The following is a 15,166-nucleotide window of genomic DNA, read 5'->3' as shown; positions in this document are numbered from 1 at the left end:
CAACTTCATTGTTGACGGGCTTCTTTTTGTTCATTATTGAAGCCGGTAAGTTGAATTATGATTGTAAATTTCTATGTAGGTTTTCGACGCACCTGGTCATGCTCCTTATGTAGTGCATGCATTTCTAAGTGATCCCAGTATTATAGGGTTTTTTTCTTGGTCGATTTTCGAAATTTTAACATTGACAAACTACTGTCGCTTTAAATTTTCAAACTATAAAGACACAAACATTCCGTGAATGCAGTGTAGATGAAGATACTCATATCTATGAATAAATAAACAAGGCCTTGTTTGGTGAAACTCTTCCCCATGAACGCAAAGTAACTTTATCAACATTTCGAAAATGACTGTAACAAGTATTAATAATAATGCTTAACTCCAAGATCATTTAAAATAGTAGGAAGTTTCTCGCTACATTGCAGACCCATTGGTGGCCTTCGGCTGGTGTATACTCTATGTTTGGGTAAAAAAGGCAACAGTAGTATACCAGTGTCCGAAACTCAGAAATCGATACAAAAAAATCTGGGTTACAAACTTAAACTGAGGGAAACGCATACAATATAAGAAGAAAACAACGACACAAATTAAAATATAATACACACAGAAACGAACTAAGCATAAGACAAATTTAAAGTCTGATAAAAACCTGTCATAGTCAAACTTATCGACTTTGAAAAGGGGCGAAAGATACCAAAATCAAATTCAATCTCACAGATCGAAAACTAGACTCAGCAACAAGAACCCTAAAAGAAAACTTATCTCAGGTGGTTCTTAAGGGTAAGCAGATCCTGCTCTACATGTATCACCAGTCGTGTTGCTCATATTATTACAAACCCGGTAAATGATTCCTTTGGTAGGTCATATTCGTGAAAAGGGAACGGGATTGTAGTTACGACATAAGGAACATATCTGATATAATCTGTGAAACGGATATTCCGTAACGGCCAACCAGCTTACGAAGAAATGACTTCAACTTCATCATTTGGAACTTTTGGTTTCATAGCTTCCTTGAGCAGCAATCCACTATCCAGGAAATCATGAAAGGAAATACAATCCCGGGAATTTTGTATCAATTGGGAGATATATACCCAGTATGCATGCGCTGGAATGTTGCTACATAGAAATGTATCTGTTGTATCCTTTATGGGGAAGATGCGTTCACCAACTAGAGAATTCATAAGGAACGAATGATAAACAACTGTCATTTTCTTAACTTTGCACAGGCATTGAAAACAGTGGTTTAAACCAGTTATTCTGGCTAGTAACCTTCCAATTGTAAACCAGTTTGTTTTATATAAAGGCTATGGCATGTAACATACTAGTTAATAGTTATTTTAATTGCACATGACACCTTGTACACAAAAGAGCTAGTATTCTCTTATTGTTGTGCTGTTTTCACATTTCCTTAACGGTGTGAGGAAAATATTTTCCCTCACTAGTTGAAAGGAGTAGGTCCAGTAAGACCCATTTTTGACCCCAAAATAAATAAAATTGAGAATGGAAATGGGGAATGTGTCAAAGAGACAACAACCCGACCAAATAAAAAACAACAGCAAACAGTTTTACAAAATTGTTAAAATGTAAACTTTTAGTTATTCATTAAACAGTAGAATGCTTCTGCTACATAAATTTGGGCTGATCTTGACAATACAATGCACATATATCCAGTACTTAATAAGCACCATTAAGACATGCTATATTACTGAAATCTTCACAATTCTAACATTTTAGTTAAATTTTATACGGTTTTTGTATAAAACGAAAGTGGCCGCATTCGTGTTCATCCTTAATATTGAAATGCATGTTGTATTTTATGATAATACATAACATAAATAAAGGTTGAGGATGAACACAATTGCGGTCACTTTCATTTTTGACAAAAAACACCTGAAAAATTACATTTTTCGGCATATTAGGTAGATTTTTCATATTTCAACTTGAATCCGTGCGTTTTGTATGTCTAAATCAGTTGAAATCTTTCACATAAACTAATTGATTCAAATAAAATAGACACTTAAGTGTTTAAAAAGTGCTCAAAATCTTTCGTCAGATGAACCTGAAATTGAGGCCAAAATCGGTTCTTACCTGACCTACTCCCTTGATTGTTACATCAATTTTTCAAATTTTTTTGTTGGCATTTCTCGTTGTGACGTCATGAAAAAAAATGACCATACCTGATGACGTCAAAATTAAAGAACACAACTTGCTGCAAATCTTTGAAAAGGAAGAATTACAATCATTCGAGAAACCACCGCTATAACGCGAGTATTACGATATTTCTCTACTCTCAAAAATGGAATTTTAATTATTTAGAATGTTTAGCTAGCCTCGCGCTTTGGATATCAAAACTTAAATGTCTCGATTGGAGAAATATCGTCACACACTTTTTGCAGTGGTGGGATCTTTATATATATAACATTGGCTTTACACTACGGAAAAGAAAACTGGAAAATGTTAACGTTTATATTTTCTCTGTTTCTATGTCTTGATTTCTAGGATGGGGTAATTTTAACATATTAACGCCAACTTATCACTTCACATCAATACAATGTTGTTAAACCAACCAATATCTTGAGGAATACTGTTCAGAGTTTAATTGTGATAACCAAACAATCGGAAATGACACCATTCTTTAAATGTCAAGATTTTCAAAATGAGACAACATGATTGTATCCTTGATAAATCTTTTCCTATTTTATTTGAACATGACGCAGTTTAAAGTTAACTGTCGTATTTTTTGTTTTTTTTTTGTTTTTGTATATCTATTTGTTCCAATCGACGACCATGGGCTTACCAAATAATAGTTCATCGTTTCCGTTTAAGGATAATTTCATACTCACAATGCTTTCTTACATTTTTACTTTATATTCTCTATTTGTATTTCGAATTCGATGCTTAATATCAAAAACACTGGCAATCCTTTAAATTATTTACATGGATGAAGTCAATCAAAAATAAACAACAGCTTTGATAATCTTGTCGGCAAAATGTAAAAATACATACATAAATACTTGGCGTCTAGATGTGAGCATACGGTTTTAAAACTGTGTGTACAGTATCAAAAGCTTTAAACCAGCCACATTGAGTCTAGAACAATTGAGGAGACACATGAACATGAAATGAGATAAACTATATTTTAAAATCTTAACTCCCTCGTTCAGCCTCTTTTGGAAGTATAAAGATACATGGAAGAACAAATCAATGCATCACTTCAACAAAAAACATCCGATTTCTGGTTAAAATTTAGTATGTTAAACCCATATCCTATTTTTTTCAACTGAAAAAGAGATAGTATGTTTTTCAAATAATAAAACATTTTTTACATTTTGTGCTTTTATCGAACTTTTCTGGATTTATCTTCACCAGAAAAGGGATGAAAATCTAGTTGAAACACATTAGCATTCATTCAGCGAAAATTCATTACCTGATTTTGTCCTACACTGTCTTCAAGATGACTAAATGTGTTATCAAATCCAAGGATTGTTGGCGGTAATGCGATATTAATTCGTTTTTTTTTCAGTTGACTAGTTGGAAATTATCTATAGTAAACAGCAACATCATGTATTAATTTTGACCACGAAAATTGATTTAATTTTTTTGATATGATTTATTATATCTTCTACATGGACGGAAATGAGTGCTTCGTTTTGGTAACTTTATATGTCTCTTGTTTTTGTTAAGTGCAACAATTTGTTATTCTATGTCGCCCCGTCTTGGTCATCCGAATTCTTAACTTTTTATCCAAAAGCTAATATATCATCCCCAATCTCATCCGTCATGTCCAGTACTTTGTTATATACTGTGTTGCTGATATTATCGGATTATTTTCTTGCGCGGTTTAAAGGCTGAAATAAACTCATCATAGATAACAGGACTAAATTTAGTATATACGTCAGACGCACGTTTCGTCTACAAAAGACTCATCAGTGACGCTCGAATCCAAAAAGGTTAAAAAGGCCAAGTTGAACGTTTTAACCTACAGTAATTAAAAAAGTGATTAAGGTGGCATGGGAATCTTAATTAAAAATGAACACTTCGGTGTTGACATGAATATCAAAAATGTGTATATTTTAATAAATTTCCTGTTTACCAAACTTATATATTTTCGAACAACTAAGGATTTTCTTATTCCAGGCATAGATTACCTTAACCGTATTTGGCACAACGTTTAGGAATTTTGAATCCTCAATGCTCTTCAAATTTGTACTTGTTTGGCTTATAAATGTTTTGATATGAGCGTCACTGGTGAGTCTAATGTAGACGAAACGCGCTTCTTGCGTACTAAATTATAATCCTGGTACTTTTGATATTTGCTAATGCTAGCAAATAACCTACATTGCCACAACGATAATGCCAAGATAATGTATTGAAAGACGTAAAAAACATTAGCGTTTACTTACCAGATTCAAGGACGTTCTGTATTCTTGCGGAACGCAAACCAATGTTACGTTTAATGATGTTGCTATTAATACGGTCAGATGTAATGGTTGGATTACAAAACAGCATTTAATGATAAACTTCTCATCTCTAATTTTCAAATAGATTTGTAGCTTATTAAAAGCATTATGCAAGTCTCGTTTTGATTCAGAGCACATTAATAGATTATCATCATAAAGACGGCTATTCAATGGACTATTTGATAACTATACTAGATCACAAGTTTCATTTAGTACAGGCATTTTCTTATGTAGAAAATGCTGGATTGAACCTGGTTTTACTCTCATTTTTATGATGCCTAAACAAAACAAACAGAGGCAAAAACTGGGTGATTTCATGTATTCCGGATGGGTAAGCAGTTCATGCTCCACACGTGACACCCGTTGTGTTGCTCATGTTTTTATAAAGCCGGTAAACAGTCAGATTCGGTTGGTCATATTCATATACTGGCAATGGGATCATGTGCTTTAGAAGGGTCAGCCAATTATGTCCAACTAGTGACACCCTTTATGATGCTCATGGTGATTATACTTTATTTTCTTATGTTTATGAACATTTGGTGACGTCACAATCGACGTAAGGGGGAGGGGATTTTGTTTTAACCATTTGGTATATTACCGTAGTCATCTGTGACACAGATATTAAAAAGAAACGGTCACCTGATTCTAAATGGAGTCCGTAAAATATTTCCATAGGAATTACTTGCACCCTACCTGTTGGGACCCTTGGCTTGATAGTTACTCCTGAACAGGTTAAGAGTGTGTTACTTCTGAGAGATAGGTTGGCGATTGGTAAGTTGAACATTTTTATACATTATAGTTTACGATTATTGAGTGACAGGACATCATCCATATATCTGAGTGTACAATAACGAACTTTACAAAGAGTTTCTTGTCTGCTTCATATGAGTACATAATATAAAAAAAGAAGATGTGGTATGTTTGCCAATGAGACAACTGTCCACAAGAGACCAAAAGGACACAGACATTAACAACTATAGGTCACCGTTCGGCCTTCAACAATGAGCAAAGGCCATATTGCATAGTCAGCTATAAAAGGTCCCAATAAGACAATGTAAAACAATTCAAACGAGAAAACTAACGGCCTTATTTATATAAAAAATGAACGAAAAACAAAAATGTAACATATAAACAAACGATAACCACTGAATTAAAGGCTCCTAACTTGGGACAGCCACATACATAAATAATGTGTCGGGGTTAAACATGTTAGCGGAATCCCAACCCTCCCCTAACCTGGGACAGTGGTATTACAGTACAACATAAGAACGAACTATAAAAATCAGTTGAAAAAGGCTTAACTCATCATATAGACAAAAAATACAAGTGGACGTGGTCATGTACTTATACATCCCGACACAAAAAGACACAATGAACAGATCTGAGAGACATGCAGTTATCTGACAGCTAGTTCAAAGCCACTAACAACTAATAAGAAAATCAAGCATCTAAGACTAAACTATCAATCCGGATACATCCAACACCCAATGGATTTAGTGTAATAGCGTCATAAACAGCCAGAGAAAACATGACCTTGTACAATGCTAAATTACCAGTATCGACAGATTGTAGATCCATGAATATGTACATGTATATAACATACTAAAATATTTAGTTAGCATTTAATTTACTGATAACAAAATAAATATGTATGCTAATAAAAACAATATTGAATGATCTTATTACAGTGTTGAATAGGTAACCTTTTAGAATAAGTTTATCTAAAGGAGCGACAAGTTTACATGGATCATTTTTAAATTTCCAGGCACGGTTAACAACATTCCCGTAAAAATGAGGATGTGCTATCCCGTTTGAAATAAGTTTTCTACAGGTACAACCAAACTTCAAAATCTATGGAAAAATTTAGTAAAGGTTTTAAGTAATTTATGGTAACGATATCCCTAGTTTAATAATTTACAAGTAATACATAGATTGCGTTCGTTAAAATCAAAAACGTCACAACAGACACTGGCATAGCGAACGAGCTGTGAAATATAAACACCGTTAGATGGTGCCAAAGGATCATCACCATCTAAAAATGAAAAATTAACAATAGGGAACGAAAAATCCTCTCTTTAGTCGTAAATTTTAGTGTGGAGTTTCTCGTTTAAAATCGAAATATCTAAATCCAGGAAAGGACAGTTATTTCCGATTAAATTTGATTGATTTAAAGGAAATTCCTTGGGGTAAATTTCAGAAGTATATTGAGAAAACTGTTGATTATTTAACGAAAAATATCATCAAGATAATGGTAAGTGTTGTTGAATTTATCAATTAAATGCAATTTATACGGGTCTTTACTGAGTTTAGTCATAGACTGTGATTCGTAACAGTACAAAAACAAGTCTGCTATTAAAGGGGCACAATAAGTGCCCATGGGGATACCTACAACCTGTCGATAAACTTTGTTGCTGAAACGTACATAAATAGTAACAAGGAGAACATTAACAGCTTCAATCATCTCATCACACCTCCAGTAAGTATATCTATCATATTTACTTTTCTCATTAGAGAAGAAGGTGTTAAATGAGTTGCAGCAAATATATTTGCATTCAGCTTTACCAAAGGACCATTTAATTAAATAGGAAAACTTTTGTTTAATAAGATAGTGTGGAAGTGTAGTGTAAAGAGTAGAAAAATCTGACCAGAAGCGGTGCACAATAATTAACCATTTAAATACTGACTGTCAGTTGGAATGTCAATCCATCAACTCGATATAAAACGTTTAGCATTTTGAAAATGTCTGCGTATTGTTAGAATCAGTGTGGCCATTCAAAAAGTAAGATGTTCAGTCACCTAAAACAAGAAATGTGTATCCACAATTCCCATTTTGATAGATATTGTCTCATGGTTTCTTTTTACAATTCTAGTTGTTTTTGGTATTATCAATAAAAATTAAAACGATATCGAACTCAAATATGTTTATGCATCATAAATTAATAACTCTCGTTCATGTCATATATACAAATATCCTATACAACGAAATGTAGAAAAATATTTATTTGTTAGATATCTCCTTTGTCTTTATTCTGAAATATAAATTAAATCGATATTAAGGATGGTTAATTTTTCAATATACAGCAATATTTTTCATTCTATATTAGTTATTTTACAATTTTTCAATCGATATGCAAAACGCAAAAAAAATAATTTGCAGTAAATGAAATAATTCCTTTACGATAAACAGTGCCCCGACCCCTCTTTTCCATCTAAAAAAAAGAAAAGAAAAAAAGCTATTGGAAATTTAAAATTCACTTTGCATCTACCTTAGGAAAACGTTTAAAATAACTACCCACACTTGCGTACTACATCGTGTAATGTATATAATGGTCTTTTATTGGATGATAAAGTAAATAAAACAATCTACTGTCCTTTGAAAATCGTTTTACAAACTACGCTACATATTAACCACGATCAAGCGGAATCAGTATGGCATTGCAAGCGAAAACCATAAGCCACAACGTGAATCGTAAAAACTTACTTGTCCAGCACTAATGCTGATGACAATGACACGTATTATTATTACATGTACCAATATGAGGACTACAATGAGCGGCACACTCTGCATTATTATGACACATAACTTGTCTTTTCCTACAAAATAAAAAAAAGGTTATGTAACAAATTACAAACTTTGCATTTTTGATTTGTTTTAATATAATAAAAAAAAATGTGGTTTGATTGCCAAAGAGACAACTGTCCACCACAGTTCAAACGAAATGCATGTAAGCAAGTATAGGCAACAATACGAAATGTAGTCCAATTTTATGTTTAAGTAGGAATATTCTTGTTAAAAGTAACACATTCGAAATTGAAACTAACATGGGTCAAAAACTGAATGCATATCTAATGGCATTTGTATTTACGATTTATTTTTGGGATTGAAACCCTTTTAATTTGCTTTGATAGCACAAACCACCCTATCTTATTAAATTTTAGAAAACTGATTTATATCATATCAATAACTAAATGCATGTTTTATAGATCAATTATATTGCATAGTTTATTTTTTTTTTCATTAGTATTTCAGAAATTCAAAATATTTAATTCATATGGCTTCATCACATTCCTACACGAACATTATTTTATTTTTCAAAACTACCTTCTCAAAAGTTACAAATTAAGTACGTAGAATAACACGTGCAAAAAAAGTAATACACATCTAATGACATTTGCATTTACGATTGTTTTAGTATGGGAAAAGATTTTCTTTATTTCATTTACTTTTGTATAACATAAACCACGTACACGTGTCACCATATTTGATTAAATTCTAAATACTGCCTCATATCAAATCAATTTCATGAAACATATGTGTATCAAATTAACTATATTGCATAATAAACCAATTTTCATTCGTATTTGAGAAATTATTTTGGCTACATCGTTATCACTTTGTCTGTAATAAAAAAGTATAATTTTGCCTAATTTGTATAATTAAAACTCACTTGACTTCAACACGCATTAGGATTAGCAGTTCATAAGGATGGAAATTCAGATTGATTTAGTATTTTGTTTAAGTCTATGAGCATAAATGTTACATAAAATCAATGTTTGAGAAACGTTAACTCTTTTTGCAATCATCGGGAAAATGTTAAAATAAATTGAAATGGCTTTAGATAAACGTTCTTATTACATATATGTGGATTACATCTATTTCTGAACTTACCCTACTGGATTACCATTGTCATGTTTACATTGGCACTGATGGTGTGCGTCACATTCTGCTATAGTTCCGTGAGGACAGTTTACGCAGTCAGTAGCAGTCGTACAAGCAGCTCTGTGTGCCCTAAGTGTAAAATTAAAAACAATTTTGAGTTTCGTTATGTAATTTATAACTGGTTGAGATGATTTTATAGTTTTATTAGTGGTTGGGTTTTTGGTATGTAATTATATGGCTGTTTCGTATCAGTGTTTATGTAGTTTGGTTGAGATTAGGTCTGTAGTTGAATAACTGGTTGATATAAGATACTAGGCACTATAAAATCAATTTGATTATCTTAGATTAACACATAACTTAACATGTATTGCTATCCAGTTATTCAACTCTAATGGTCCTATCGATAGTTTTAATTTGGAACCGCATAAAGTCATGCTTTATCCAAACTGAATGTTGTGTCTTTACTCCATATCCGTGTGCTGATTGATATTTAGATCTGGGAAAATTTAGTTACTTGAGAAGTTTGTTTAAATTGTTATGTTTTTTATTTGAACTGATGTGACTATTTCTTACTTCTATTGGTGAATCACTGCCCAAGTTAAGTGAACTTAAGCGCTTATAAAGTAAGCATGCTTAACGCCGCCACATTTTTATACTAGTATCTTTTTCACAGGCCTAGAGCAGTTTGTCGTTGTTTGGCTGTCTGTCGTAATTGTTTTTCGTTTATTGTTGTGTGCATGAAGGATGTTGTTGCTTTTCTGTTTTGAAGTGTTGACGTTGTGTCTTTCCGTTATGGAGTTTAGATATATTAACCTGATTAAATTTAGTTGTTTGAATTTTTGTCATTTAGTCTTTAGCGGATAGTTATCCCAATGAAAATCATTACACGTCTCTTTAAGTGTATAACACAATTGGTGTTTACCTGCATCTATGGCTCTATAATTATAACTTACGGAGTCTCGTGATGACAGTGGCATTTGTCATGCTTACATTCACCAACGTTTGGGGCACAAAGAGTGGTACAAGTTGTTACATTAGTGCAGGCAACAGTTTCCCTTTTCCTAATGAAAGAGAAATATTATGGGTTATAACTACACGATATCGATAGCAACAGAAAAGTTCGCTACGTTTAAATCATTTGATATTCCTCTGACAAACAAAAACGGTAGAACCAGGATCCTCTGGTTTTGGGTGGGGTTTGTGTTGCTCAGTATTTAGTTATCTATGTTGTGTTTTGAATCCTATTGTTTATCTGTTTGTCTTTTTCTTGTTTTGCCATTGCATTATCAGTGTATTTTCGATTTATGAGTTTGCATGTCCCTCTGGTAAATATTTGAATGATACTCTGTACTCAACATGTGGTAGTCGGTTTTTTTTTCAGAAATGTAATGTTATTTTAATGAATTGATCAATATTTTCAATTTTCATCGCTACATTGTAACACAAAGAGGGACAACTGGGATAATAAAATAAATTAATTGAAATATAAAAAAGCATACGTATCTACACTTGAAAAATGACAATAGTATGTCAAATTGTTTTAAACATTGTGTCTCTTATAATCAACAATAGACCTTGAAATGTAATGCGAAAAAAAACTTATGTATATCATTAAGCTTCGCAAAGTTTTCTGTAGTGTTCTAGTGTTCTTAAATTGTTTTAAGAGATGTTATTGTCTGTTTAAATAATCTGCCACAAACAATATAATTCTTTCCTTAATTTCAAAGGTGAAATGCGCGGACATGGGTGTCTTTTTAAATTCATAGTGTAAAAGGAATACACATACTAATTACATTAATAATTCATGGAACTCTATCGATATTTTATTCAATTTGATGTCAATTTGAACAATTTATTAATTATCTATTTTTCTTGAAAGAGCAAAATGTAAACTTACCCGACACCTCCATGATCGTGTGTGCATTGACACATATGTTGGTTACAAGATGCAATTTCTCCATGGTTAGGGCATGTGCAGTCAGTGTCGACCTTACATTCAACAGCACGTCGACTGAAATTACACAAAATAAGATATATTTAATTGAAATATCTTCCGTAGCACCTGAAATTACCCCGGGTTTGGTTGGGTTCGTTATACTAAGTCTATGGTTTTTAATGGTGTGTCGTTCGTTATGATATTTGTCTGTTTGGCTTTCTTTTTTTGACATGTCGTTATCAGTTTATAATCGGTCTATGAGTTTGAAAGTATCTCTAGTATATTTTGCCTCTCTTTTAGTACCTTTTAGCAAATACGCTTAGAATTAAACATAAATATATTATCGTTTTGAAATTTTGTTTCGTTTGCACTTTTCTGTAATAAAAAAGTATAATTTTGCCAAATTTCACTTTAAACTAACTTGGCTTCACCACGCAATTAGGATTAGCAGTTCATAAGGATGGAAATTCAGATTGATTTAGTATTTTGTTTAAGTCTATCAGTATAAATGTTATATAACATCAATGTTTAAGAAATGTTAACTCATTTTGCAATCATCACGAAACTGTTAAATTAAATTGAAATGGTTATAAATAAATGTTCTAATTACTATACATTTGTATACTAGTATCTTTTTCACAGGCCTAGAGCAGTTTGTCGTTGTTTGGCTGTCTGTCGTAATTGTTTTTCGTTTATTGTTGTGTGCATGAAGGATGTTGTTGCTTTTCTGTTTTGAAGTGTTGACGTTGTGTCTTTCCGTTATGGAGTTTAGATATTTTAACCTGATTAAATTTAGTTGTTTAAAATTTTGTCATTTAGTCTTTAGCGGATAGTTATCCCAATGAAAATCAGTACACGTCTCTTTAAGTGTATAACACAATTGGTGTTTACCTGCATCTATGGCTCTATAATTATAACTTACGGAGTCTCGTGATGGCAGTGGCATTTGTCATGCTTACATTCACCAACGTTTGGGGCACAAAGAGTGGTACAAGTTGTTACATTAGTGCAGGCAACAGTTTCCCTTTTCCTAATGAAAGAGAAATATTATGGGTTATAACTACACGATATCGATAGCAACAGAAAAGTTCGCTACGTTTAAATCATTTGATATTCCTCTGACAAACAAAAACGGTGGAACCAGGATCCTCTGGTTTTGGGTGGGGTTTGTGTTGCTCAGTATTTAGTTATCTATGTTGTGTTTTGAATCCTATTGTTTATCTGTTTGTCTTTTTCTTGTTTTGCCATTGCATTATCAGTGTATTTTCGATTTATGAGTTTGCATGTCCCTCTGGTAAATATTTGAATGATACTCTGTACTCAACATGTGGTAGTCGGTTTTTTTTCAGAAATGTTATGTTATTTTAATGAATTGATCAATATTTTCAATTTTCATCGCTACATTTTAACACAAAGAGGGACTACTGGGATAATAAAATAAATTAATTGAAATATAAAAAAGCATACGTATCTACACTTGAAAAATTACAGTAGTATGTCAAATTGTTTTAAACATTGTGTCTCTTATAATCAACAATAGACCTTGAAATATAATGCGAAAAAAAACTTATGTATATCATTAAGCTTCGCGAAGTTTTCTGTAGTGTTCTAGTGTTCTTAAATTGTTTTAAGAGATGTTATTGTCTGTTTAAATAATCTGCCACAAACAATATAATTCTTTCCTTAATTTCAAAGGTGAAATGCGCGGACATGGGTGTCTTTTTAAATCCATAGTGTTAAAGGAATACACATACTAATTACATTAATAATTCATGGAACTCTATCGATATTTTATTCAATTTGATGTCAATTTGAACAATTTATTAATTATCTATTTTTTTTTGAAAGAGCAAAATGTAAACTTACCCGACACCTCCATGATCGTGTGTGCATTGACACATATGTTGGTTACAAGATGCAATTTCTCCATGGTTAGGGCATGTGCAGTCAGCGTCGACCTTACATTCAACAGCACGTCGACTGAAATTACACAAAATAAGATATATTTAATTGAAATATCTTCCGTAGCACCTGAAATCCCCACCCGGTTTGGTTGGGTTCGTTATACTAAGTCTTTGGTTTTTAATGTTGTGTCGTTCGTAATGATATTTGTCTGTTTGGCTTTCTTTTTTTGACATGTCGTTATCAGTTTATAATCGTTCTATGAGTTTGAAAGTATCTCTAGTATATTTTGCCTCTCTTTTAGTACTTTTTAGCAAATACGCTTAGAATTAAACATAAATATATTATCGTTTTGAAATTTTGTTTCGTTTGCACTTTGTCTGTAATAAAAAAGTATAACTTTGCCAAATTTCACTTTAAAATCACTTGGCTTCACCACGCAATTAGGATTAGCAGTTCATAAGGATGAAAATTCAGATTGATTTAGTATTTTGTTTAAGTCTATCAGTATAAATGTTATATAACATCAATGTTTAAGAAATGTTAACTCATTTTGCAATCATCACGAAACTGTTAAATTAAATTGAAATGGTTATAAATAAACGTCCTAATTACTATACATTTGTATACTAGTATCTTTTTCACAGGCCTAAAGCAGTTTGTCGTTGTTTGGCTGTCTGTCGTAATTGTTTTTCGTTTATTGTTGTGTGCATGAAGGATGTTGTTGCTTTTCTGTTTTGAAGTGTTGACGTTGTGTCTTTCCGTTATGGAGTTTAGATATATTAACCTGATTAAATTTAGTTGTTTAAATTTTTGTCATTTAGTCTTCAGCGGATAGTTATCCCAATGAAAATCAGTACACGTCTCTTTAAGTGTATAACACAATTGGTGTTTACCTGCATCTATGGCTCTATAATTATAACTTACGGAGTCTCGTGATGACAGTGGCATTTGTCATGCTTACATTCACCAACGTTTGGGGCACAAAGAGTGGTACAAGTTGTTACATTAGTGCAGGCAACAGTTTCCCTTTTCCTAATGAAAGAGAAATATTATGGGTTATAACTACACGATATCGATAGCAACAGAAAAGTTCGCTACGTTTAAATCATTTGATATTCCTCTGACAAACAAAAACGGTGGAACCAGGATCCTCTGGTTTTGGGTGGGGTTTGTGTTGCTCAGTATTTAGTTATCTATGTTGTGTTTTGAATCCTATTGTTTATCTGTTTGTCTTTTTCTTGTTTTGCCATTGCATTATCAGTGTATTTTCGATTTATGAGTTTGCATGTCCCTCTGGTAAATATTTGAATGATACTCTGTACTCAACATGTGGTAGTCGGGTTTTTTATTCAGAAATGTAATGTTATTTTAATGAATTGATCAATATTTTCAATTTTCATCGCTACATTTTAACACAAAGAGGGACTACTGGGATAATAAAATAAATTAATTGAAATATAAAAAAGCATACGTATCTACACTTGAAAAATGACAGTAGTATGTCAAATTGTTTTAAACATTGTGTCTCTTATAATCAACAATAGACCTTGAAATATAATGCGAAAAAAAACTTATGTATATCATTAAGCTTCGCGAAGTTTTCTGTAGTGTTCTAGTGTTCTTAAATTGTTTTAAGAGATGTTATTGTCTGTTTAAATAATCTGCCACAAACAATATAATTCTTTCCTTAATTTCAAAGGTGAAATGCGCGGACATGGGTGTCTTTTTAAATCCATAGTGTTAAAGGAATACACATACTAATTACATTAATAATTCATGGAACTCTATCGATATTTTATTCAATTTGATGTCAATTTGAACAATTTATTAATTATCTATTTTTTTTGAAAGAGCAAAATGTAAACTTACCCGACACCTCCATGATCGTGTGTGCATTGACACATATGTTGGTTACAAGATGCAATTTCTCCATGGTTAGGGCATGTGCAGTCAGCGTCGACCTTACATTCAACAGCACGTTGACTGAAATTACACAAAATAAGATATATTTAATTGAAATATCTTCCGTAGCACCTGAAATCCCCACCCAGTTTGGTTAGGTTCGTTATACTAAGTCTTTGGTTTTTAATGTTGTGTCGTTCGTAATGATATTTGTCTGTTTGGCTTTCTTTTTTTGACATGTCGTTATCAGTTTATAATCGTTCTATGAGTTTGAAAGTATCTGTAGTATATTTTGCCTCTCTTTTA

At 32.3% G+C, this 15,166-nt stretch overlaps 1 protein-coding gene across 1 annotated transcript; it reads right to left on the bottom strand.

The window, feature by feature from the left end:
• Positions 1-7,938: 7,938 nt before the first annotated feature.
• On the bottom strand, positions 7,939-14,935 carry LOC134705435 (uncharacterized). The gene is made up of 8 exons (XM_063564162.1): positions 14,828-14,935; positions 13,883-13,990; positions 12,920-13,033; positions 11,976-12,083; positions 11,015-11,128; positions 10,071-10,178; positions 9,127-9,246; positions 7,939-8,051 (listed from the first exon to the last, which is right to left on the bottom strand). The coding sequence occupies exons 1-8, from the start codon at positions 14,860-14,862 to the stop codon at positions 7,949-7,951; spliced, it is 810 nt and encodes a 269-aa protein (XP_063420232.1). The 5' UTR covers positions 14,863-14,935; the 3' UTR covers positions 7,939-7,948.
• Between the last annotated feature and the right edge of the window lie 231 nt (positions 14,936-15,166).

Source organism: Mytilus trossulus, chromosome 2, assembly GCF_036588685.1.
Source record: "Mytilus trossulus isolate FHL-02 chromosome 2, PNRI_Mtr1.1.1.hap1, whole genome shotgun sequence".
In the NCBI taxonomy this organism is placed as follows: Eukaryota; Metazoa; Mollusca; class Bivalvia; order Mytilida; family Mytilidae; genus Mytilus; species Mytilus trossulus.
This window is presented reverse-complemented; position numbering and strand designations above follow the sequence as displayed.